This window comes from Megalops cyprinoides, chromosome 17, assembly GCF_013368585.1.
Source record: "Megalops cyprinoides isolate fMegCyp1 chromosome 17, fMegCyp1.pri, whole genome shotgun sequence".
In the NCBI taxonomy this organism is placed as follows: Eukaryota; Metazoa; Chordata; class Actinopteri; order Elopiformes; family Megalopidae; genus Megalops; species Megalops cyprinoides.
Window position 1 is genome coordinate 17,913,503 of NC_050599.1, and position 23,187 is coordinate 17,936,689.

At 38.5% G+C, this 23,187-nt stretch overlaps 3 protein-coding genes across 13 annotated transcripts in view; 2 read left to right on the top strand and 1 right to left on the bottom strand.

Annotated features, from left to right (window-relative positions):
- ptprk (protein tyrosine phosphatase receptor type K) overlaps positions 1-2,042 on the top strand; it is a 130,421-nt gene extending 128,379 nt beyond the window's left edge. For all 11 annotated transcript variants that reach the window (XM_036549285.1, XM_036549286.1, XM_036549288.1 and 8 more), the window contains 3 exons: positions 154-317; positions 437-572; positions 1,620-2,042. In XM_036549285.1, coding sequence (XP_036405178.1) covers positions 154-317; positions 437-572; positions 1,620-1,673 — 354 coding nt within the window. In that variant the 3' untranslated portion in view covers positions 1,674-2,042. The remainder of the gene's footprint in view (positions 1-153; positions 318-436; positions 573-1,619) is intronic.
- A 1,506-nt stretch (positions 2,043-3,548) lies between these two features.
- themis (thymocyte selection associated) lies at positions 3,549-12,432 on the top strand. The gene is made up of 6 exons (XM_036550469.1): positions 3,549-3,726; positions 6,058-6,207; positions 7,979-8,443; positions 9,555-10,597; positions 11,774-11,909; positions 12,215-12,432. The coding sequence occupies exons 1-6, from the start codon at positions 3,636-3,638 to the stop codon at positions 12,382-12,384; spliced, it is 2,055 nt and encodes a 684-aa protein (XP_036406362.1). The 5' UTR covers positions 3,549-3,635; the 3' UTR covers positions 12,385-12,432.
- Positions 12,433-13,204: 772 nt separating this feature from the next.
- leg1.1 (liver-enriched gene 1, tandem duplicate 1) lies at positions 13,205-16,098 on the bottom strand. The gene is made up of 6 exons (XM_036550413.1): positions 15,764-16,098; positions 15,206-15,292; positions 14,808-14,989; positions 14,429-14,547; positions 13,874-14,112; positions 13,205-13,451 (listed from the first exon to the last, which is right to left on the bottom strand). The coding sequence occupies exons 1-6, from the start codon at positions 16,065-16,067 to the stop codon at positions 13,300-13,302; spliced, it is 1,083 nt and encodes a 360-aa protein (XP_036406306.1). The 5' UTR covers positions 16,068-16,098; the 3' UTR covers positions 13,205-13,299.
- Between the last annotated feature and the right edge of the window lie 7,089 nt (positions 16,099-23,187).

Here is a 23,187-nt window from a genome sequence, read left to right on the forward strand (position 1 = left end):
GAAACTCTGTTAAATAAAAATTGTTTTCAAATTAGATTTTAAGTTTGATTTTGAACCAGAATGCAAGTACACATGAAATGCAAGTAAGTGTGGCCCAAGCCAGACTGTTCCAGGGCCAACCTAGCTGATGCTGTGCGTTATTTTCCCTCACAGCCTCAGGAGGGCTACCTGATGGTTAGGCAGTTCCAGTACCTGGGCTGGGCGGCGCACAGAGAGGTTCCTGCGTCCAAGCGCTCCTTCCTCAAGCTCATCCTGCAGGTGGACAAGTGGCAGGAGGAGTGCGAGGAGGGAGAGGGGCGGACCATCATACACTGCCTGTAAGCACACTCGCACATTTACGTTCTCGCACTCACGCACACACACCAACACACACGCGCGCTTACAGAGTTCATAGTCTTAGATGGCACACTGAGTCCCTCTCCTTTTGGCTCCGCAGGAATGGAGGAGGGCGCTGCGGGGTCTTCTGTGCCGTCAGCATTGTTTGTGACATGATCAAACGGCAGAATGTGGTGGACGTGTTCCATGCAGTGAAGAGCCTGCGCAACAGCAAGCCCAACATGGTGGAGAGCCCGGTAAGTGTGTCCACAGGCCCAGTAATAACTAACAGCCAGAAACAGGCCAGAAATTGTGTCCACAGGTCCATTAATAACTAATACGCCGGTACGTGTGTCCATGGGCCCAGTAGTGACTGAGAGCCTGGTATGTGTGTTCACTGACCCATTAATAACTGAGAGGCCAATTTGTCCATGGGCTCATTTATAACTGCAGCTCCATGGTGTTCCCTCGGATGAGAATTCTTCCATACCTAGATATATCTACAGTATATCTAGAGCTTTTAGACTTTCAACGACAGCTGGAAGTGTCACAGATCAATGTCAGTGGACACAAACCCAACCTTCTGGTTTCACCTCGAAACGTTCAGGTTATGAAAACTGAAAAAATGTACAACTTTACCAAAAGCATAGCTTCAACAAGACATATTACTGAGGGAAACTAGTTGTGGCAAAATGAGCGCTAGTCCTCTGCTTTTCATTAATGGAGACAGAAGTAGAGCAAAGACAGTGTTGATGGCTTTTACATGTCACAATGAAATCCGTCTTTAGTAACCATGATGTGGTTTAAAAATATTGCACGCACATTCTTTATAATAATTTGTCTTTGGCATTAGAACATTACCCACATAAAGCTGTTCTTTACAGAGAAAGTCTCCCAAGAAAACAGCTGAAATATTGCATAAAGAAAATGGCAAATGCTAAACAAGAGTACATTTCGAGCCACTTCAGGAGCTAAATGCAGACTCAAAAAATCAAAGGAAACCATCAAATGCGTACAAAAAGACGCCCCTTACCACATCCTTTGTATAAAATACCATGCCAAAAATTGCACCTCACTCATGCACCGTATTAAAATGTAGACAATTGCTCTGTGCAGTTCAAGGCTATTCAACTGCATGTTCTCTTGAAACAGTCAAATAAGTAATTTACAATGCTGAAAGAAAATGCATGCACTACAGTAAAAGTGCGTCCAGTGTACTTTTGTAATGGTCTTTTTGCGATGAATTTTCTCATGGCACGTATTGTGACAGCACGGCTCATTTGCACCTTTCTGTTTTATTGCAGGAACAGTACCGCTTCTGTTACGACCTCGCTTTGGAGTACATCGAAACAACTTAACTTTGTCTGGTGGGGGTGGGGGTCAGGCGTTTGTGCACTGACTCCCTTTCCACTACGGCTCGGAGATTGGAACTTGAAGCGTGCAGCTGGGCAGAGGCTCAATTATCAAGACTTGCGTTCGATTTGAATATTATTATTTTTTTAACATTGCTGTTCTAAGTGTCCTGGTATGTAAACGTCTGCATTGTACCGCTCCATGCTCAGTGACGCAGGATCCAGTGCTGCCCCAAGGCCACATTTGCTTTAATGTAATTTTTACATATTTTGTTTCAGTGTGCAGCCATTGTTAAGGGTAAAACTAACGCCAAGTTGTTGCATGCTAAAATGTTTTCTTTATTAGCATTATTGTCATTGAACAATATCTCTCTATATACATATATATACATATATACGTATATTATATATACACACATACACATGCAGGCACGCACACACACCTACAAGTTGATTACAAATGTGAAAGAAAATTGATGCACTCTTTATATATGAATATAAGTGCTGCCTTGTGACATTGGCTTAGTAATGTTTGTATTGTGCACTGATGGCTGACTTGTTTTTTTCTTGTTGTTTTTATTTTTTTTATTTGTTTTGTAGCAAATCTAATTCATAAGCCAAAGACCTTTGTGTAAATATGTCTATATGGATAAAGCACATTGTTTGTATTTATTGTTTACTTGCATTCCTTTTTGAAGAAACAATCATTTTTAATTTCCAATTTACTCTGCGAAAATGTAAACATTTAATGTATTTTTTTTAGTATTAGTCAGATTTCAGTAGTAGGTTGTTTTAACGGTTTTAACCTCTGTATGTGGTTCCAGTGGTTTGTGTAAATGCTTGTGAGTTTTACCTATGCCTATAGGATTTCAGAAGGTCGGGAAGTGACCAAAAAAGTGATATTTTTAAGGTGATGTTTTCACACTTGGTACATTTTTGGGGGAAAAAAAGATCATGGAAATAAGGTGTATACAGTATTAGTTGCAGCTCATTAGTGTTTGAGCTAATTCAAGGACACCAGTGTGCAGCCAACCTAACTTTACTGAGTAGGGACATGAGTAGAGACCCTAAGAAAAAGAACATTAATTATATGTGGTTCAGTCATGTTCATTTTTTTGTCTGTAATAGTTGGCTTTTTGGCTGTAAAAATAACTTTGAATAAAAAAAATGGAAACCCATTGTTAATCATTATTTCTCCAGGTGTTTAAAGCTGAGCTGAGTCCAGGCGGTTTGGCGAAGCTTATGACTGGTTACCTCAACAGCAATGTCCAACGCAACACTGTGGTCAAAACACAATACCATCGTCAGTTTATGAAATCCACATCTGTGTCTGACCCACTTTAATGTTACAACAATAAGTAGTAGCCAGAACACGCTGCAACTCTGAATAACAGGGTATGCCAACACCACTCATGTGGCATCAACGCTCTTTCCCATGATACATCTGTGTAGCTGACTGCTTACCTGATTTCTGAAAGGTAAAGGTAGATATTACTCTATGTTGAGCCTTAATAAAATAATGATATTGGGGGACAATTACATTTTTGGGTGATAAAATCTCAAACACATTATGTATTGTGTGTAGTGACAATGAACTTGAGTGAAAAAAGTTGAGCAGGTAGCCTACTTTAGTGAGTTGTGGTTGAGCCAGAGTTGTCTCTGGCTTCCGGAGGCACAGAGTGAGAGAAATGGAGAGCGAGTGAGAGAGAGAGAGAGAGAGAGAGGCAGGGGGCTGCACATTAACAGGGTGCAAGTTGTTTCACTTTGTTCCACTGACTTTAGCAGTGCATGCCTCCTGAATGCCATACACTGAGGGTATCCCAGCTGCCAATTTGCCACTGAAACACACCTTGCTTCACACAAGAATGTCAGTGCCATCCTTCTAAAGTCAAAGGTTTCCATGGGGAGGGGAGTCTTTTAAAACTGCTTCTTAGTGCGGAGGAAGACCAAAATAAGAATTGGAGAATAATGGCGATGACTCTGGATGAATTCACCCGCTCTGTAGACACCAGGTCTCTACCCAGAGTGCTGCAGATTCAGTCTGGAATCTATTTCCAAGGTGAGTCTGTTGAAACCAAGCATCTTCGATTTGTTTGTTTGCTTCATTAAAAAGCAGAATCTGTAAATTCTGCTTTTGTGAAAGGTGTTTATTATTCATAGACTAGCGTTGGCTTGTTTCCTGTGCAGTTCTCTATTTAGTGTTAATTACTACTTTACGCATGTTTTATTTGCTCTGAGATTTGTGAAGTAAATTTTTTTAGTAAAATAGCTAATAGGTTACATTCTTAAGTGCTGTGAACCATTGCTTTCCACTATAGAAATCCTACCTGATGCCTTTTTTGCTTTTTATTTCTTCTATATACCTAATTTTTCTGTTTTCTTTTTTGGAAAAAAAAAAACTACAAATGAAATTATGAGTGGGACCATAATAACCATAATGTTGGACTGTGGCACATAGGTGGAGCATCCTTATATGAAACATGCCCATAAGAGCAGTGATCATGGAAAGGTCAAACTTTACACCTTAGTTTTGCATACACGTTCATGGTGAAGTTTAAATATCACAGTTCGGATATTGTAAAACGTTCAAAATGTGCATTGTATCATGAGGTTTAAGAAAGTTGTACAAAAATTCCAAATGTAATTTGACAAAGATTCTATAAGAATAATAGCTTCCTGTATAACATTTGAAATCATATTCTATGGATTCTATATGTAAAATAATAACGGAAGCTTCAAGCTTCACTGCCGTAGTCAATATTATCCACAACTGAATTTACAAAAAATGTAAAACTTACTTGCAAGGAATGGAATAAAATAAAAATTTTCCCCCCACCAGCAAACCCAAAACATTCATTTGCGTTGTACATTCTTACCATTATGATTGAACTCAAATTTAGAGGAACTAAGTGGCTTTCATGATGCTGCTCATCATTTGCTATAATTAAAATGTGCAAATATGAGTTTTTGATTTTGTTACTGTTAATGTATACATTACTTTTATTTATTCCAGAATTTCTTCTTTCCAAAACACATTTTGGTCTCAATGTCCTCATTAGCAAATTATTTCCATCATCCACACCACAGGGAAAAAGTATAAAGAGGGGATGTGTGTAAGGGGGGATGTTGTTCATTTTAAAATGTTGACAAGAGTAAGTGTTAAAATGACAGTTGAAACAGCCTTCTCAGATCTTTGCACACTGTCTTTTCCACCAATACCAGAAAAACAGCTCTGTATTTTTACAGGCCAGTAAAAATGGAAAGGAACAAATGTCTAGAGTGGGCAGCTTTGTTTCTGTTTTACTTTTCAGAATGTTATATGTTTTCAGAATATATTTTCAAGGGTTTTTCTTTACCTCAGACATATTTGACTGTTGTTTAGTCTTGTTTGAAACATTCACTTTTAGCATCATGTTATTAGTTCTATTAATCCACTGCTTAGTAGAGGCCCTTCTCCAGGACGAAATGCTGTTTGTAATGTTTTTTTAAACATATCCATTCACACAACACTGTTTACGGAGTGCCACTAGGCGTGCACAGTTTTTCTCAGTTCCATAACTTATACATCACACTGCTGCATACAATTTCTGCATCTTGTTCAGCTGTTCTAGTTTAAATATCATGGACTCCCCTTTCTCATGGTCTTATTCTTGATATTTTCAATAACAGTTTATGTCATTTTGAAGTAAAGAAAAGTATGCCTCCTCCTTCAATGAACCAGAAAAATGATCCCTAAACCTAAACTTAACTGTGTCTCATATTTTACTGTCGGAATTTTGGAATTTGTAATTGGCAATACCAGTGTAGTATTTGGCACATATTACTGTGTTATAGGAATGAACAAAAATGACAAATCCAACATATATTATTATGTTGACACTATGCAAAAAAAGAGCTAACTGTTATGAGCACAGTTGTTATATCAACATGCATTATCCATGGCTACGAAGCACATGCCTGTTTCAGAGGGCACCTTGTGGAAAGAAAGCAGCTTGCTTACGCTGTTGAATACCTTCGATGTGCATGTGGGTTACCGACCTGCTCAAAGTGCTTTTTACCTGCCCTGCCCTGTATTCAGAGCAGCAGTGTTTTGTGGAATAGGTATACATCACCAGGCTACAATGCTGCAGAATTGTTTGAAGTAACCTCCTAAAAACAATTGAATAAAATCCGCAATAATCAACCAAGTTAGTGTTAGAAGCTACAGGAATGTCTGTAGTTACCTGAAGCTTGAAACTATGGTAGGGGATGTACACTACTATGTCATTTAAATCTAGATATTTGTACCTTACCAATGTCATTACAGCAGCGATCCTCTCTCTTTGTCACACTTTTGCAGTGACCTCAGTGTCTGCGAATGCCACTTTCTAAACGTGTATTTATTCTGCAGGCTCTGTGTATGAGATGTTTGGGAGCGAGTGCTGCCTTTCTAATGGAGAGATCCTGAAGATCATTGGAGTTAGTGTTTCTAAACTGACGGCAGAGATTCAACCAGATGGATCCAACAGCGTAACGGTCACTCTACCACTGGACTATCCAGGTGGGTCCATCTTCATCACCAGGGAAAAGAACATGTAAATGCATGTTTTCAATGTTTGCCATTTGTGGGTCTTCATTACTACACTGAGGTAATGTAAGGTAACCTGAGTAATGGTACAGCAAAGACGTTTGACCTCATTTGAAAGTTGCCTTATTTCGGTACATTATATTTTCCCACCAACGCAGTTAGCCTAAAATAACCATTTAAAATAAACTAAATGATCAGTCTCTCCAAAATGATAATTTTCCTTGTGGGAAACATAAGGATGCTGACATTCAGTAAATAATAACACACAGTACTGTCACCCTTTATCCCTCTATTGACAGCACTAATTTAAGTATTGATATACATGAAATGAAAAAGTAAACCCTAAATGATTTATTATGGTAAATAAGAGGAAACCATAAAATAACAGACTACAAAAATCTTCCAGACTCAGTTACTTTACTGAGACAGATTTTAGTTACAACATCATCCTTTGTCTTATATTTATGTCATATTTCATTTCTGCCTTCATTATGCTGTAATCTGGCCACATGCATTTATTGCTGGGATGATTCAAAGAACGGCATGTCAAATTCCACTTAAGGAAAGCTTTGTATGACATTGTATGCTTGCAAGTGCAGCAATTGTTATGAAAAACCTGGCTTTGACATTTATTCAAAGAACATCATAATAATTACAACATTGGCTATAGATGATTACAGTGATTCCCAGTCTTCAGCTTCATTCCACAATCAACCTGCAAAGAGACAGCAACCATTAGTGCAATGCTGTGTCAGAAGACATTTCAAATGCTCCTTGTGCCTTTTCTAATTTGGAAAATATGCATAAATGTTGGGTAGTTAAAATCTGTCATTTGAAAGCAAGTTTTACATACATACACTTATGGATATCTTATCACTATATTGTGAAAAACAGTTAGAAAATGTAACCATAGAAACTATGCAGAAGTGTCTAGTGATGTATTCAAGAGGAAAAAAGCATGCAAACAACTGTATAATGGAAATAAATGTGGAGAGTTTCACTGTAGCCCTTCTAGGTGAATTGCAGGGATATCCAGTTCTTTTCCAGACTCTGATAATAAAATCTGTGTCACCAGTGGCTCTTGCATAAATACTCACAACACCAACAAAATAAATAATAATAAAAAAAAAACATTGTAATGCACCTACCAGACGGATTACCGCATAGTAATGAAGGCCCATTCAACAATCAGATGGCGGGACGGCTGCCCCGTTGATTTTCCAGATTTCCACAACATAAAACCACATTTATTCATAACATTGTGATTAGCTGTGGATACATAATGTACTTTCGGCTGCACCTTGCAATTTCTATTTTATGTTAAACTGTTGTTCCTGTTTTGCATTTTTACACTGTAAAGTATTCAGGTTTTCAAAACCTGGCTTTCTAAAAGCAGTCCAGGGCTTTAAAAAGCATTTACATTTTTGGCATTTAGCAGACGGTATTATCCAGAGCGACTTACATTGGTTACAGTTTTTTTTTTTTCCTTCAGTGTTGCCCGTTTGTACAGCTGGATATTTACTGAAGCAGTTGTGGGTTAAGTACCTTGCCCAAGGGTACAGCGGCAGTGATCTCGCTGGGAATCAAACCGGCAACCTTTCAGAGACAAGTCCTACTCCTTAACCACTACTACTTAGCCACACTGTTTTGAGGCTAGAGGGAATTAGTTACATATGTATGATTTGTAACTCACACCTAGCAGGTGATCGCACCTCTCATGAATGTGATGCTTGGTGTTTTCCAGGTCTTTTCAGGATCGTAGCAGATAAGAGGCCATACCTCACCATGGGAGAAATTGCTGAATCTCTGCGCATTAGCTCAGACCGACTAGGCCAGCCCATGTTCCGCTGTTCCTGTGACCTGCAACTAACTGATTGCACAGTAAAGGAGGGGGAGAGTTTTACTCTAAAGTGTCTGAAAACAGAGAACGATGAGGGGTCTGTGGACTGTGAGTATGTCATACAAAGAGATCCCAAGCACCGCTTCACACTGAAGCTGTCACAACAGGGGGAGTTCTATGAGTGTGAGGATGACCAGTTCTACACACTGAAGGAGATTGTGGAGTGGAAAATACCTAAAGGCCGGAAAAGGACAGTTAATTTGGCCAAACCTTTGCCCACGATAGAAAGGTGCTTCTGTGAGCTTCCTGAGAACTACAGTGGAGAGTTGATTCTCACACCTATTTATGAGCTGCAAGCTGTAATGAAATGTAAGTACAGTTTTTAATCCTTAATAGATTTTTACTTGCAAGCATTCATTAGACTAACATTGCTAATATTACTGCATTATTTTGCATTCAGTTTTGTCTCGCAGTTGAATCTGATATGCATAAACCTGTTCTTTCTGTCATTTTCCTTTACCTCGTTAATTCAATGATTCTGATAGAAGATCTGTGGTTTTATTGTGAATGCGAGAATAAAATGATGAGTGAAACATTGATCCTCAGTTAGCTGTGTAGTTAAACTGCGTATGTAAGCACTACTGTTAACCAAAAAAGACGATTCAGTGATAACAAATCTCAGAGCACAGTCATAGTGAAGGGAAGCAGAAGACTGCTAAATTCTTTTCTAAAGAGCTACATGTGCAATGGTTTCTGTTATTCTGAGAAGGCAAAGCCAAAGGCAATTTTTATGGCTATTTTCATCTTGCATTGTTTCAAATTACCAGTCATCTTGAAAATTGGTAGTACGCTATATCTGGATGCATTTGGTTGTCAGTTGTTTCGTCATATATGCTCTCTACCTGCTTATGACCGGACATGGCCAGTATCACAATCAATATCAGTTGTAATATGGTAATACTGTGACAATGCCCTTTCGTGCATTACCTTAATCAGTCAGTCAGTCTGTAACAGGGTCAGTAACAGGGGTTTTGTTGTTCCCATCATTTTTGGCTAATGTGAAAGTAGTTGCAATATTCTTTTATACACAGTACTACTGAACAAGTCTGTCTGCATTTCTTTTCATGTTACAATAACCATACCTGCATACACCTGAACATATATAGTTAACATACATAAGCTCCAAAATTGGGTCAAGACCATAAGCTTTTAGAATGTGCTGTTATGGAAATAATTCTGCAGAACATACATTTGTGTGATGTAATGAGATTCACCCTAAATATTCTGGTGACAATGATGACTAATTTAATTGTATTTTCACATATGTAAAAACCAACTAGACCCAATCAACTCAATCTGACAACACCAATGAGAGAGACGATAGCTCTTCTTCCCAGTTAACCTATATGGAAGTAATGTTATTCACAAAACATACAACATCAGTGCTAGATTCACAGCTTTTTAACTTTTTTCTTTCCAGATAGAAAGGATGTTGTGCACATCCCGTCCAACTTGGACGTAGAGGTCGTTGATGTGACTGGGCAATGTGATGCTGACAGTTTTGTGCAGTTGCTATCTTTGAGTGACATCTCTAAGAAGCCTAGCGAGGAATTCCCCTTGGTGGCAGAGATCATTGAGAGACCATGGCAGCTTCAGAAGGAACTGCAGTTCCTTTTGAACTGCAAACAGGTCATCATCCACGGTGCCCCCCAAGCCAAACGGATTCTAGCTTCTGAGATCAGAACAGATGGACAAAGACGATTCTTGATCCCCATGTCTTACAGAGGAAGGTTCAAGCGAAGACCTCGAGTGTTTCCCACGGCGTACGACTTAGAGGTTGCCAAGAGAGACAAGGAGCAGCTTCATGTAGTCGCCACAAGGGCCTTCGAGTCTCGATACGAAGGGCTCTCCACTGTACTCGTAGGGGACCAGTTTCTGGTCCAGAGAAGGGAGACCAGTGAAGTGATTTATGGTGGCACGCGTAAGATGGTGGAAGCCTTAGCCTGTGAGAAGATCGAGGGCAAGAACTACGTGTCTGTTCTCATCCCCATGTGTCTGGATGGCGGATTTGTAGAGGTTATCCATGATAAGAAGCAATACACTATTTCTGAGATCTGCCAGCAGTTCCATCTGCCCTTCAACGTCAAGGTGGCAGTGAGGGACCTCTCGATGGCGGAAGATGGCCTGGCCATCGTGCCCGGGCTGCACCTGGAGGAGGAGATCACAGACTCTTACCTGGTCATCTCCACCATGGACCAGTCGGAGTGTTGGGAGGTCCCCGTTAACCGCAGCTGCATGACAGTACAGGTCCTTCACAGGATGCCTGAACCCAGCCAGTCCCCTGAGGCACGCTGTGCGGTGGAGGAGATTGGTGAAGACTGCTACTACGCCCTGAGGAGGTATGCTTCGGCTACCATCGTCCCCCCTCCGCGCCCACCCAAGAAACCCAAGCAGCCTTTGGAAGAATCAGTCAAGCAGCAACCACCAAAGCCATTGGGACCAAAGCCTTCCCGCTTACTGAAGGTAATAAATATGAAAGTAACCCTTGCATTTTTCATTGTTTATTTTAATGTTGTATCAGTTATCGATGAGGATTTAAATATTTAAATAAGTATTGATGAGGATTTAAACATTTAAATATAACATAATATATCTTAAGATATCGACAGGTATTATGGAACAAATATTTTTGGATTCATTTTTTCCAGAAGTATATATTCACATGATGACAAATATATTTTTATTCTCTGCCTTCCCTAGTAATCACTTAACCAAGCTGAAGAAAAAGCTCATCTTGGTCATGTGCATATTTATAATACACCAATTATCGTAGACTGATTTGGCATATTTGCAAATGCGGATTGATCGTGACAATTTCACATTTTTCTGCATCCTCTGATTGTTGGTAAAAAGAAACCAGCAAATCCTGGGGTACAAATCCTGCTCCTTACCGCTATGTCACACTGCTGCCCCTAAGTTGTGTTATGTTGCGACAGGTTCAAATTAACTTCCAATGGCTGTTGTGACCGTGCGTCACAACACCATAAAAGATTGTTATGTCTGACCGAGGAATTTTAAATATTGACCTTGTCATTATACATTAAAATGGTGACATCAGAGGCAATTGGACACATGTCAGCCTCCTGGTAAATAATTAAAGAGCAGGAAGGACGTTCCAATAGGGGCTGGCCAAATGCAGAGTGGCACGATGTTACGTTCTGTCCCATATGAAGGCAGGTGAAAAGTAGCACCCATGTTGCGCTGTGTAATGGAACTGATGGGAGGTCAGACAGTGTATGTGACAAACTGACAACATAACAAAGACATTCTCACTCTACACATTGAACCCTGCGTTTATGCATGACAACACACACCTACATCTTACCTGCATTAGTCATACTTTTTTTAAGCAGCATGAATATTAAAATGTAGAATTGTATATTATTACTGTAAGTTTAACAGATTCCCTTATCCAAAGCAAATTTTGGATAATCTTAAATTAATAAAATCTATACAGTTGGTTATCCCAAATTCTGCGTGATCTACCATGAAGCTTTTGTTGAAAGATTGCAGAGGAAGCTATGTAGCAGGTTGCTGAAAAGCAGAATAAAGCACATCTTTACCAAAGTCTTGGTGAAGACTTTTTACTGTCTAAATGACTAAATAGCTAAAGCTATGTTCCCCAACTTCATTTTTCAGAGTCCACATGTTTACAAATCAAAGCCAGTTACGCCTGTTTTACCGGGCAGTGCAAAAACATCCAGCCCTATTCCAGGAAATGAAATGAAGATGGTTCCAAATCTGGTCACTGTTCCCAATCCAGTTATCCAACAAGGTAAGAAATAGTGTGCAGGGGTCACAGCAACAGTAGTGCTCTGCATTTCAGATATCTTTATCACAAGCATTGTGAACTAATTAGATTTTTGGATTTGTGCAGGTCTTGATGCTGCAGAATGTTATGTCTTTTTGTCAAAGGGTAATACATTATTCGTTTAGTTCCTTTCAAATAAAAGTACAAGAGTCAATCAAAGCTATGTGGCCCTGCTCTTGCTACCCTGAAAACAAGAGAAAGGGCTTTGAGTTCTGTGCTCTGTCTCTTTGCAGTAGCAGAATGTTGCAATGATTTGTTTGTTTCTACAGTTAACAGCTCAGAAAGTTGCCTCGAGGGAACAGAAGACAAGGATGATGACAGACATGACTATGAGTACATTGATGAAGATGAGCTTGAGAACATCAGGAGCAAGTTCCAGGAGCAAACTATCCACAACACTGTCAAGGGGAAACCGAATGCATACGATCAATCAATTTAATTCACAAAAGCAGGTAGATGAAAGCAGTGAAAAAAGCCACACAATTTTTAAAAAGATTTTTCAAAAGACTTTATGATGAGACAGTTCTGTGTTCCATTCATAGGAATTTAAAGATGAATTGCATGGCAGCTGGTTAAATGGCATTATTTATTTTAAGTTATATACCACCTGCATACACAACAGTATACTGCAGGATGTATATAATACAACATATACTGAGAATGACTATAATTACTTTCATTTTAAAATAAATATAATTAGATAGGACATTATGGCATGCATTTTTTGTGATTGGGTTTTACGTTCTTTAAATATGCGAAGATCAATAAACAAAGCAATGCTATATTTTGATTTCCAAGCTGCAGTTATTGTAAAAGCAATAATTAATTATGGTAGGATAATATTTTGGGTATTTGAGGTGTCCTCTTCAGATCTTTAGTCAGAGGGTCCCTTAGTTACATTCTGGATGCCGTCCATATTGTGGACAAATACAACATAACTCTTTATCAAAAATCGATTGCACAATATGATAGCCAGAGCCACACTATAAAATTCCTTTAACACTCTCTGACTTAAAGTAAAATGCCTTAACTAGGCTGAGGTGAGCAAGACCAGTTATGGCTGTCATAAATGATAGTTTGTGTCCCATGGTCACCACTATTGGATCATAATTTTCATTATTTCAAAAATTTATGTCTAATAGCCCCAGATAATATGTACTCCTACAAGTTCACAACCGAAAGTCAAGAGTCAAGTGTTAAAAAAGGAGATACACGCAGACGTGACACGTACACACTGTGTCAGGACAAAATTGTGCAGGAGGTGTTTGAAAGAAGAATTTAATTCAGGAATTCTGATTTAGTCTCCAGTGCTGGTAGTGAACTGTGCTGGAGTGTAGCGAACAATGTGGAAAACCTAGCAGCTGGAACCCATTTCTATCAGGATGGTAAAGAGTCCTGAAACAACAAATTTGGGGTCTAAGACCAGGTCCTGCAGAAGTGCCTGTCCTTTTTCTCGAGTCTTCTCTGAGCACATGGCACTTTCCCACATCTGCACCAAGGTTCCACCTTAAAGAAAAATCATAAGGTCAGGTAACTATACTCTACTCTACTCACCAGAATATATTTTATTATTTAGTTAATTTTCAAACAAAAAAAAAAAACTCTATTGCATTTACACATAATTCACCACAAGAGGGAGCTCTTCAACCACACATCATATATAAAACTTTCTGCAGATGGCAAAGGCCTTTGCCATTCCCTGCTATGGTTGATTATGTTCTCTACTGAAATAACATCCCTAATTTTAATGTGATGGGAACCATGATGTGACTAATGTACACATAATGTAGAGCAATCAGAACTCATACCATATGGAAAGAAAGACAAAGCTGAACAAACTCAAGACCATCCATATACTTTGATTTGTAGAAAGCCTGTCAGAATCCTTTGCTTAATGGCTACTCATTTTGGTCTTGTGGCTTTCTTACCAAGAAGCGTGTTCATGCTGTCCATCCATGTGAAGACGTAGAGGGTGTGATTCTCCTCCGAGCTGAGGCCAGGGATGTTGGGTGGCTTGTCTCCCTCCCGAAGAATCTTACTTGGGAGTGGAGATGTGAACAGCTTGGATCTCTCCATGTTGGAATGGAAGCGTGTGGCCGCCACATAGTCCACAGACTTCATCCAGCTGCGACTGAAGGTTACCTCCAGGGTTGAGTAGTGTTTCAGGCTACAACACAGGCCACAAAGGTCAGAGGTCAGGGATCATATTATAAATACAGCATTCACAAATGTGGTTAATACAAGACAACATACTTCCACTTAACAGCTAAGTTGCATTTATCATTAATAATAATAATAATAATAATAATAATAATAATAATAATAATAAATCAGTATAATGAGTTTTGTATTTACTGACTTTAACCAGCAGAGATATTGCTGCAAGGAACATATCTACATATCAATATCCATATGCAAAAATACATATATACGCGGATGCGGGTGAATGGCAGCAGTACTTGCTATTGAATGAAAACACTCACCGCTCTTTACATTTGGACCCTGCATGCATAGAGGCTTGTTGAGCTTCCCACATGTATCCTAGTATTTGGTCTTTTTTTTCAAACTGTGGAATATCTGCTGAGCTCAGGTTTTTCAGGGCCTAAATATGAATGGAAAGACATAACATGACATCAATATTCTAAACAATTAATTTCCACCATATGAATCCCCAACATTTAAGATTTTTGTTTGTCCAAACTGGCACAGGCAAAAATTGTATTTTATTAAAAACAGCAGACAGCACATGTGAAAGTCAGTGGAATCTGTGCTTCTATAACAAAACTCAAATCCTCACCATTAAATATCCACATCTTTGCAATCAGAGCCAAGCATGCAACAAACTTAGGTGTTGTAGCATACCAGGAAAAAGGTCTCCCATTTGGACATCATTTCTGGCTGCTTTGAAGTGCAGTCTGAAAAGGACACGCAGTAGTCCTCAGACTCTTCACTGGGTGCCTGAATCTGGATCTTGAAGCCTTGCCCAACAATGCCCGTCTCCACAGCCGCCAGGAATGGAATCACAGATAGATAATAATTAACACCTGAAGAGAAGAGGAGGGTGGATATAACAGTCTATCTGTACAAAATATGACAGATTTCTGCTAGAAGTCTGACAGGACAGCACTATACAGACAGCACGGTCAAAGTGTCTCATTAAACAGTCATCAAAAGCAGACGCGATACATTCCAGGTTGCACATTTGGCCTACATGCGCAAATGGGTTAAGAATCATTTAGTATTATATAGCCAGTACTTACATGCCCACCAGCTCTTGGGTGAAACACACATAGGACCCCCTGTTTCTTTCCCACAAGAATTAACACCTGAAGGGTCAACTAATCGACCTAGGAATATAAGATAATTTATTAAGCATTTATCTTTAACATCAGATTTTTTTTTAATTTTCATATTTAATTCTGAATAATTCAATTCAGAATAATGATTGCTCTAAATGAATTGAGAGAAATCCATTCAACTCTTCTAACACACTCCTTTCGTGTCCTTTAGCGGATTTTTATTAATGAAATATATCTAAGCTGGACAGAATCACACAATTTCATCAACAGTCATTTCATTCCTACAGTTCTAAATCTGGTTATAATGCTCACGTTAGTGTCATTTTTAACTTTCAGAATACTGGTGCTGTCGCTACAGGGAGGTGATTGAATGTAACCCTGATTCAAATACTGTTACATACAACTGCAATAGACAGGTCCATCTGATAAATTTGCACTGGATTCTTCCACTACTTTTTTTCTCGCCAGTGTTAGCAAAATAATGGCCATCAATGGAGCAGGGATCGATTCTTACATTACCTGACTTAAGTATCCAGCCTAGCTGCAGAGGGAGTCCCCACAAGGGGTTTTCAGTAGCATTTTCTCCCATGGAGGTCATGTACATGTCTGTGGCATTCAGCATTATCTTGTGCAAGCTCATCCTCTGCAGATAGTTCCATGGGTTGATGACAATCACATCATCAACAGAGGGCAGTTCGGTGAGCTGGCCTGGTGATTTCTCCCACAGAATGGGGTAGCCATTTTCAGTGATCTCTGCTGCATTCGCATGCAGAGAGCAAAAAGACAGCAGAATCGCAGCCTTTAGAGAAAGCATGTGTGCCATCTCACCACAAAATGGGAATCTGTCCAGTGGCACACTGCTCTTATCTTGAAGACCACATAGCTTAGCAAGAGGACCAGTGCCAAAGGAGATAAATGTTTGTTTGATTTTTTTTTTTGTTTTGTCATGCTATATCTGCACCACTCAGCAGTTTGCAAGGCTGAGGGCACAGTAAACATTTCCTGAGGTAAGATAGGAATAGATTAATGTTAGATCCCTTGGAAAGAAGTACAGCCAAAACCTAGTGCAACACACACAGCGGTCTGATGGTCGTTATTGACGTAAAAACACATTTCCCGCATGCCGCTATATCCCGATCGGCTCTGATAAGCTGATATCCAGGTAAATCCACAGTGGAGTCGGCGATGTCCTCGTGCAGCCAGGTTTCGCAGAAGAATAATGCAGAGTTCCTTTGAAAATCTTTGTTGGTCCGTAAAATTTGGAGGCCAGGGCAACATCCTTGAACACTTCATCATGTTCCTCAAACCATTCCTGAACAATGTGTGCAGTGTGGCAAGGCGCATTGTCTTGCTGAAAGAGGCCAGAAATTTTAGAAGAAATTTTATATACATAATGCAGTTTCTATGTGTCAAGACACATTGAATTGTAAATAAGACTTTCTTTCCACAAAACCATTAAATCCAATGGTGGTGTGTCTGTCATGGTGCTCAGAATCTGCAACCTGGATGGAAAGATCAAGTTCCAAGGAATCCTAGTGGTTTTTAGTGGATTCGGTATACTCTCCTCAGTTTTAATTACATTCACTGAACAGCAGAGGGGGCAATAAACAAGAAAACCTGTTCAATCCTCATTAGCCATACTTCATGGCTTGTACAGGAAAGCACAGTCTGAATGTAGACATCAGCTTTTAAAAGTAGATGACATGATTTTTGTTATTTATTTTAGAAATATTTATAACAAGAGATTCCATAATTTGTATTTAAAACACATTTTACACACAATTAACAAGAAACTGATGAAAGAAACATTGTTTTGCACGTTTTACCTCAGAAATAAATGAGGCATCTTGTTAAACTGTAATTTGTTTCCACTGAAATTTTGCTCAAAATATGGTAACAGTATCAAATCGTAAACCTAGCATTGTTTATTGACCTGAACCATGAGCTGAGTGTATGGTTACACCCCTAGAGTCACATTATGTTGTTAAATGTCATTGTCTTGACAAAAGAAAAAAATGACCGGAAACTAGTCTTCAACAGAACAAGCTTTAGTGTGGTATCACAATATTACAGTTGCTGAGAAGATGCCCTAATCCAGAGCAATTTAAAGGGCTTACAATTTCTCTGTTGAACATTGAAATATACATGTACAGCTGGGTATTTGCTGAAGGGAATGAAGGTTACATACCTTACCTAAAAATACAACAACTGTGCTCCAGGAGGGAAATGAATAACGAAACCCTGTTCCTTTTTGCTACATCATACTGCTGCCCTGCAATATCAAATCATTTACCAGTTATTGCAGTCACAGTCATATTTCAAAGACAACCCCACCAGCTCACATCTGCTAGACAAGCCCACTTTTATATCATCAGAAAATGGCTGCCTCTGGCTGTGTTATGACAAAGCAGCACATGCTAAAAAGTGTGCAAGCATGATCCTTATCTTAGCAGTGTCAATTTACATACAGTATTTGTTAATGTAGTCATTTTAATGATGTCTCCTGTGAAACAGCAAGATTAAACACATCATTGGCTCCTCTATGTCACGCTGACAAGCTGTCACTGCGTAATTACTGAAATGAAGAAACAGTATTAAAAAGGGTAATTTCTGCATTAGTTAATCATTTGAAATGACAGTGAAATAATGCATTACTCTTATTACACTCAAATGGATTAAGTGAATTAAATAAATTACAAATAAAATAAAGAAACAAACATAAGTTACATTTCAGCAAGAACGTGTTTTAAATACTTGAAGGCTATTTCTCATTTATTTGCAGGCACAGGTTTTCACAGCAGAGACCTATTTTTTATGTCCTTGGAAAAAGAATGCCTTTGAATTGCATAACACATCCATTTTGTGTGCAGTTGTCCAAAGCAGGCCAATTTAGAGATTTGTGAATGTGTTTTTGCGGATATAAAAGCAAGTATTAAATCAGGTTGATCTTTGATTTGATGCCATTTTCCAGTTTTAGCATGCAGGAGGACATTTTGGGATATGTGAGTTCTCCTCAGTTTAAGGTTGCACAAGCAGTCAAAGTATACACAGATAACACTCAACAGAAGATAAGAGTTGTTTACAAGACAATCAAAAGAAGGGCATCAACCTCTAGATCATTTGATACGAGACAACATCAGAATGCAAAAAGGACACATCCTTTGTACATCTCCATGAAGATGGACTTCACAGAAGATCCAGAGGTTGCTATTCTATTATTATTATTATTATTATTATTATTATTGGTTCATTAGTAATGACAGACACTCACTAGATAGCTAGTTAATGAATGCTACTTTATAAGAAGTAACAATACAGCCAATTAAATGCCTGGGCACAATAATTTTCAACCAAAGAGGTATAACAGCCACTAATAATGTATTGTTTTATTATTGGTCTAGAATTCAAGAATGCAAATTGCTGGCTTGGCATGTGGGATATGTCTGTCCTTCATTGTGAGATGCATCTTTTTTTTTTCTTCTGTGGGCTGTCTATGTGGCCACAATTCAAACCATCCATCTAGAACATGTCCTTTTTAATCCGTTTACACAATTGCGATAGTACATGGCAGATCGTTTTAACATTTAATCCTCCTCTTCTGATATCAGAAACAGGTTTGTGGAATGAGCCACCCGATGGATTGATTGCGAGTCGTTTTAACATTGATTGCATAACATCTTGGTGTGAAAGCAGTATGAATTACTTTGTTATTAATATTGTTTCAAATGAAGGCAAGACTCATGTTTCACAAAACAGCACTACTTCTCTTTGGCATCACCAACAGCACAAGATGTTCACATAGTCAAATATATCTCATTTTGTTTGCAGACTAACTGGAAGGGTACAGACAGTAGCTTGTAAGTGGAGACATAAGATATAAAAGTACAAATTGTTGAAAAAGGTTTAACACAGTATTAACACAGTAAGTACTAATAAAATTACTCCAGTAATTTCCAGGCACACATAAAACACATTACGCGTTAAAATGACATACTTGTGTGTTGAAATAGCTCACACATTGTTCAGCATATGTATCACTTGAGTGCTGATTTAATCAGCTAGCTCGTCCATGTTGATAGTCTCCACCCCATAATATCACATCCTGCTCCCCCACTCAAACTTTGCTCTCAAGCTTTCCTCCACAGCTTCACACTGGCTGCTGTATTCACATTTTGTTCATCAATAGAGTTGATTAAGACAATAAACACTGCACTTGTCAACACCATAAACATGAACTTTTTTATTCCTGAGCTAGGTTTGTTTCAGTACAATGGGTTACACATACACACACACACACACACACAGTCATGTGATGTAATATAATGTATAATGCAGAAATGGTACAAAGCTATGCACTGGGACACTGATGTAAATCCACTTTTGTGGTTATACAATACACTAAAATACATATAATGTAATGGGAAATATATTATTTATTTTGTTTACATCTATACCTTCAAGCTGAGTTTTCCACTATTCAATGTTATACACGGGGGTCAAACCCTTTCTTTAACATGAATTAACTTTTGAAGTCTCGATTTTGATAGATGCATGCTTTTCTCCATCTGTCTTCATGCAGATATGTGTTAAGCTCCTTTGCTGATGAGTTTCCCCTAACAACCGTAGACATTCTTTAAGGCCCTTGTCAACTGAAAACAATACCTATATATAGCAATGAAATATAAATACATAAACACAGTGTTCATTTTTTCATAATTGATTTCATAAAAAAACTACATACATATTCAATTTGCCTTTAGAGGCTGTGCACCTGGTATTTTTCTGCACTGTTAGCCAGAACAAACTGCAGTGTACTTGCTTCTGATGCGGCAAAAAGCACTGAACACTCACCATGTTTCCTACAGGTGAACAGAATATGTTTGTTAATGAAACTGAAACTGGATTTGAAAATTAAACACTATCCCCTCTTTGCCATAATAAGATGCAAAACGTCTTTTAATATCCTTAATGCAGTACAGTCTTCCAATGTTTTGAAAGTAAGTCCCAGGTTTGAGTGAAGAAACAGTACATTAATGGCAATGCCACATAATATTTCTGTTGAATGAGTGCATTTGTCATATGACACGTAGAATGTTTAAGGATGTATAGAATGAGCAAACACTGCTCCAATCCTTTTGAAAGCAGGATTAAAGGACTATGTTGATAGCCCCTATATTCTTTGTTGCAGTAATTACTCTTTCTCTTTTATGTTAATTGGTTCATCAAAATTCCAAACAAGTGTCTTCCTACGTAAAGATACCTGCCAATTTATCAGTGCCTGAGAGCTCTGTGTTTCAGACCACTGAATAATAAAACTGTGTGTCTGGCTCTAAAAGCATCTGGCTCATAGACTGAATACTTATTTTACATTCCTATCGGTACCAATTATCACCATGACACCAATGCCCACTGAATCAGAGCTTTCCTCAGGGCTAGAAGGCTTCTTATTCTGGGTTTTGTGTCTGTTTTTCCTGTCTGTTTTTTTTACATTAGGATATTGTCCAGTCACAATGAAACTTGGAATGCTAAGTGAGCAAACAGGTGTGCAAAAACAACTTTCAGCATGTTTTCCCTTTGGTTGCACTAGTCAAGAGAGCACCATTATCTGACGTTCAATGCTATGTCAAACACAGAGACAAACTGTGATGTTCTAATCATAATTAGAAGATGTTTCTATGTATAAGGTCACCAAACAATCAAATGGCAATACGTTTTTTTCCTGGGAAAACATTAAACAACAATTAAATTGAAAAATCCTCATAATTATTTATAATGAACAGGCAGATAATTTAATGATCTAAAGGAACAAACTGGAAACTGTAGTACAAATATTACATAATAGGGTTCATGAGAAATCAATCAATCTATTTGATGAGCTGGGCAAACTAACTTGATCACCCCCTAGTGGCGCTGACTCCATCTCCAGCAGAAGTATGGTTGTAAATATGTTAATTTCTTGAACAGTTGCACTCAACAATAAGCACCATGAGCTCCTTCAAAAGGCCTACCTCTGGCTTTAAAAGCCTTTCTGATCTTTAGTACTGCCTTAGCTGAGAATAGCAATACCCAGCCCCCTGATTCTATAGTCCCCTTTATGACACCACACCACTAACTTACACAGCCTCAATTTTTTTTTTACTGTCCCCTATCATGTTGAACAGATCTTTATATCAAAGAATAGTTTACTTTCAGTATCAGGAAAATTGCAACAAATGTCCCAAGCAGTTGAACAAATTAGACTGTACTTGAGACAGTACTTAAGAGTAGTAGGAGGCCTTTTTGCGTTGTTTAGCATGACCTGTGTCACCAGCTGGTTTAAGAATATTCACCTCATTTGCACAGTTCTTTTTCATGTACATTTTGTTTTTCAGTTTTTACAAGAGGTAAAATAATTACACTCACACACACACAAACACACAAACAATACAGCTCCAGAATCCAGGCAAAAATGCTAACAATATGTGCTTTATGGTGTTGTAGAATTAGATATATTATCTGTGGATACAGATCTGTAGCATGATATTAAACTGGACCTTTAAAGGGACTATAAAATAATTTTCAAGGTGAAAAAAATCTTTAACGGACAGTTGAAAAAAGGCACACAAGGTGCTCTGTAAAGGTCTATGTTATTTAATCAATCCTTATCAGGAGAACAGCTTTAGCTCTGGTTCTTTCCTGGTCTCAGCCGTGTCTCTGTCCTCCTTGGCCATGTGACGTTAAGCAATGGTTTGTACCTGGCCAGAATTAACATTGACAGCTGCAGTTATTTACAAAGCCAGAGTATGAGGTCTGTATGTCACACCTGTACAGACCTCATGTCTGAAGAAAGTACGGTAACATGGAATGATGGCATGTACTGTATAGGACCAGGAATGGATTTTGTGCATAAACACACCCTGGTAAACTTTTTGCTTATCATTGAAAGACAGGCGGCTTTTCGATCAGTGGTGCGTTGCCTTGTGTGCAATTATGGAAACTATGGCAATTATCCTCTATAAAGCTGGTAGACAAACTTTCAGCAGTGCATTTTAAGAGGGATATCATGACAGTATTTCCCAATATTGCAACAATGACAGAAAAAAACTGCTATTCTGTTTCATGGTGAACTGTGATGTCTTAAGTCCTTATAATAGGGGTGGAGGGTCATTGAGGACAGTGGTGTAAACAATATGCTTGGAAGCAGTGTGAACTCTGTGGAACTACACAGGATTTGAGTAGCATCATGATGACACAGACACAGACCAATGTGAGATACCACAGATTTTTTTGTAGTAGTAGTAGTACATTTTCCTCCAAGGTCCTATGCTTGCCTGGATGACAAAAGAATTGTCTAGCTGACAGAGCAAGGATGTTTGGAGTGATTCTCAAGAGCGCTGGGTTGATATTAGATGCAATCTGATCTGAGGCCAAATAGTAAAACAACATGACAGAAACCTAATTTCCTGTTAAAGAAATGTAAAAAGATAAGGGTATAGGCAGTTACAAAGTCTCATTCATTTTGTTGTCACTATCTGGGCAGGTGGTGTTGGTGTAAAGCTCCTTCTGTCTGTTTCTCTTATACTTCCAATGAACAGAACAAACTCTGCTTTTATTCACTTGGAAATCACGTCTTTATTTCTTCATATAATGTTGTCATTACATTACTTTGCTTAACAAACAGCCTTTTTCAAGCTGACTTACACAGCTTTGATACAGTGTTCAGTTAGGGCTAGACAATTACTAAAACAATTCAAGTTAAGGACCTTGACCAAGGGTAACATAACAGTTCTGGCTACAAGCTCATTTATAAAACTGTAAGACTTTTAAACATTCATGGAAACACACAAGCATGTCTACATTTAGGAGCAAGTAAGCAGTCAGTTCAAATATAATGATGTCAACACATGATGTAACACCCATTGTGTACAGTATACAACTTCACAATATACATATGTAAATTGTAT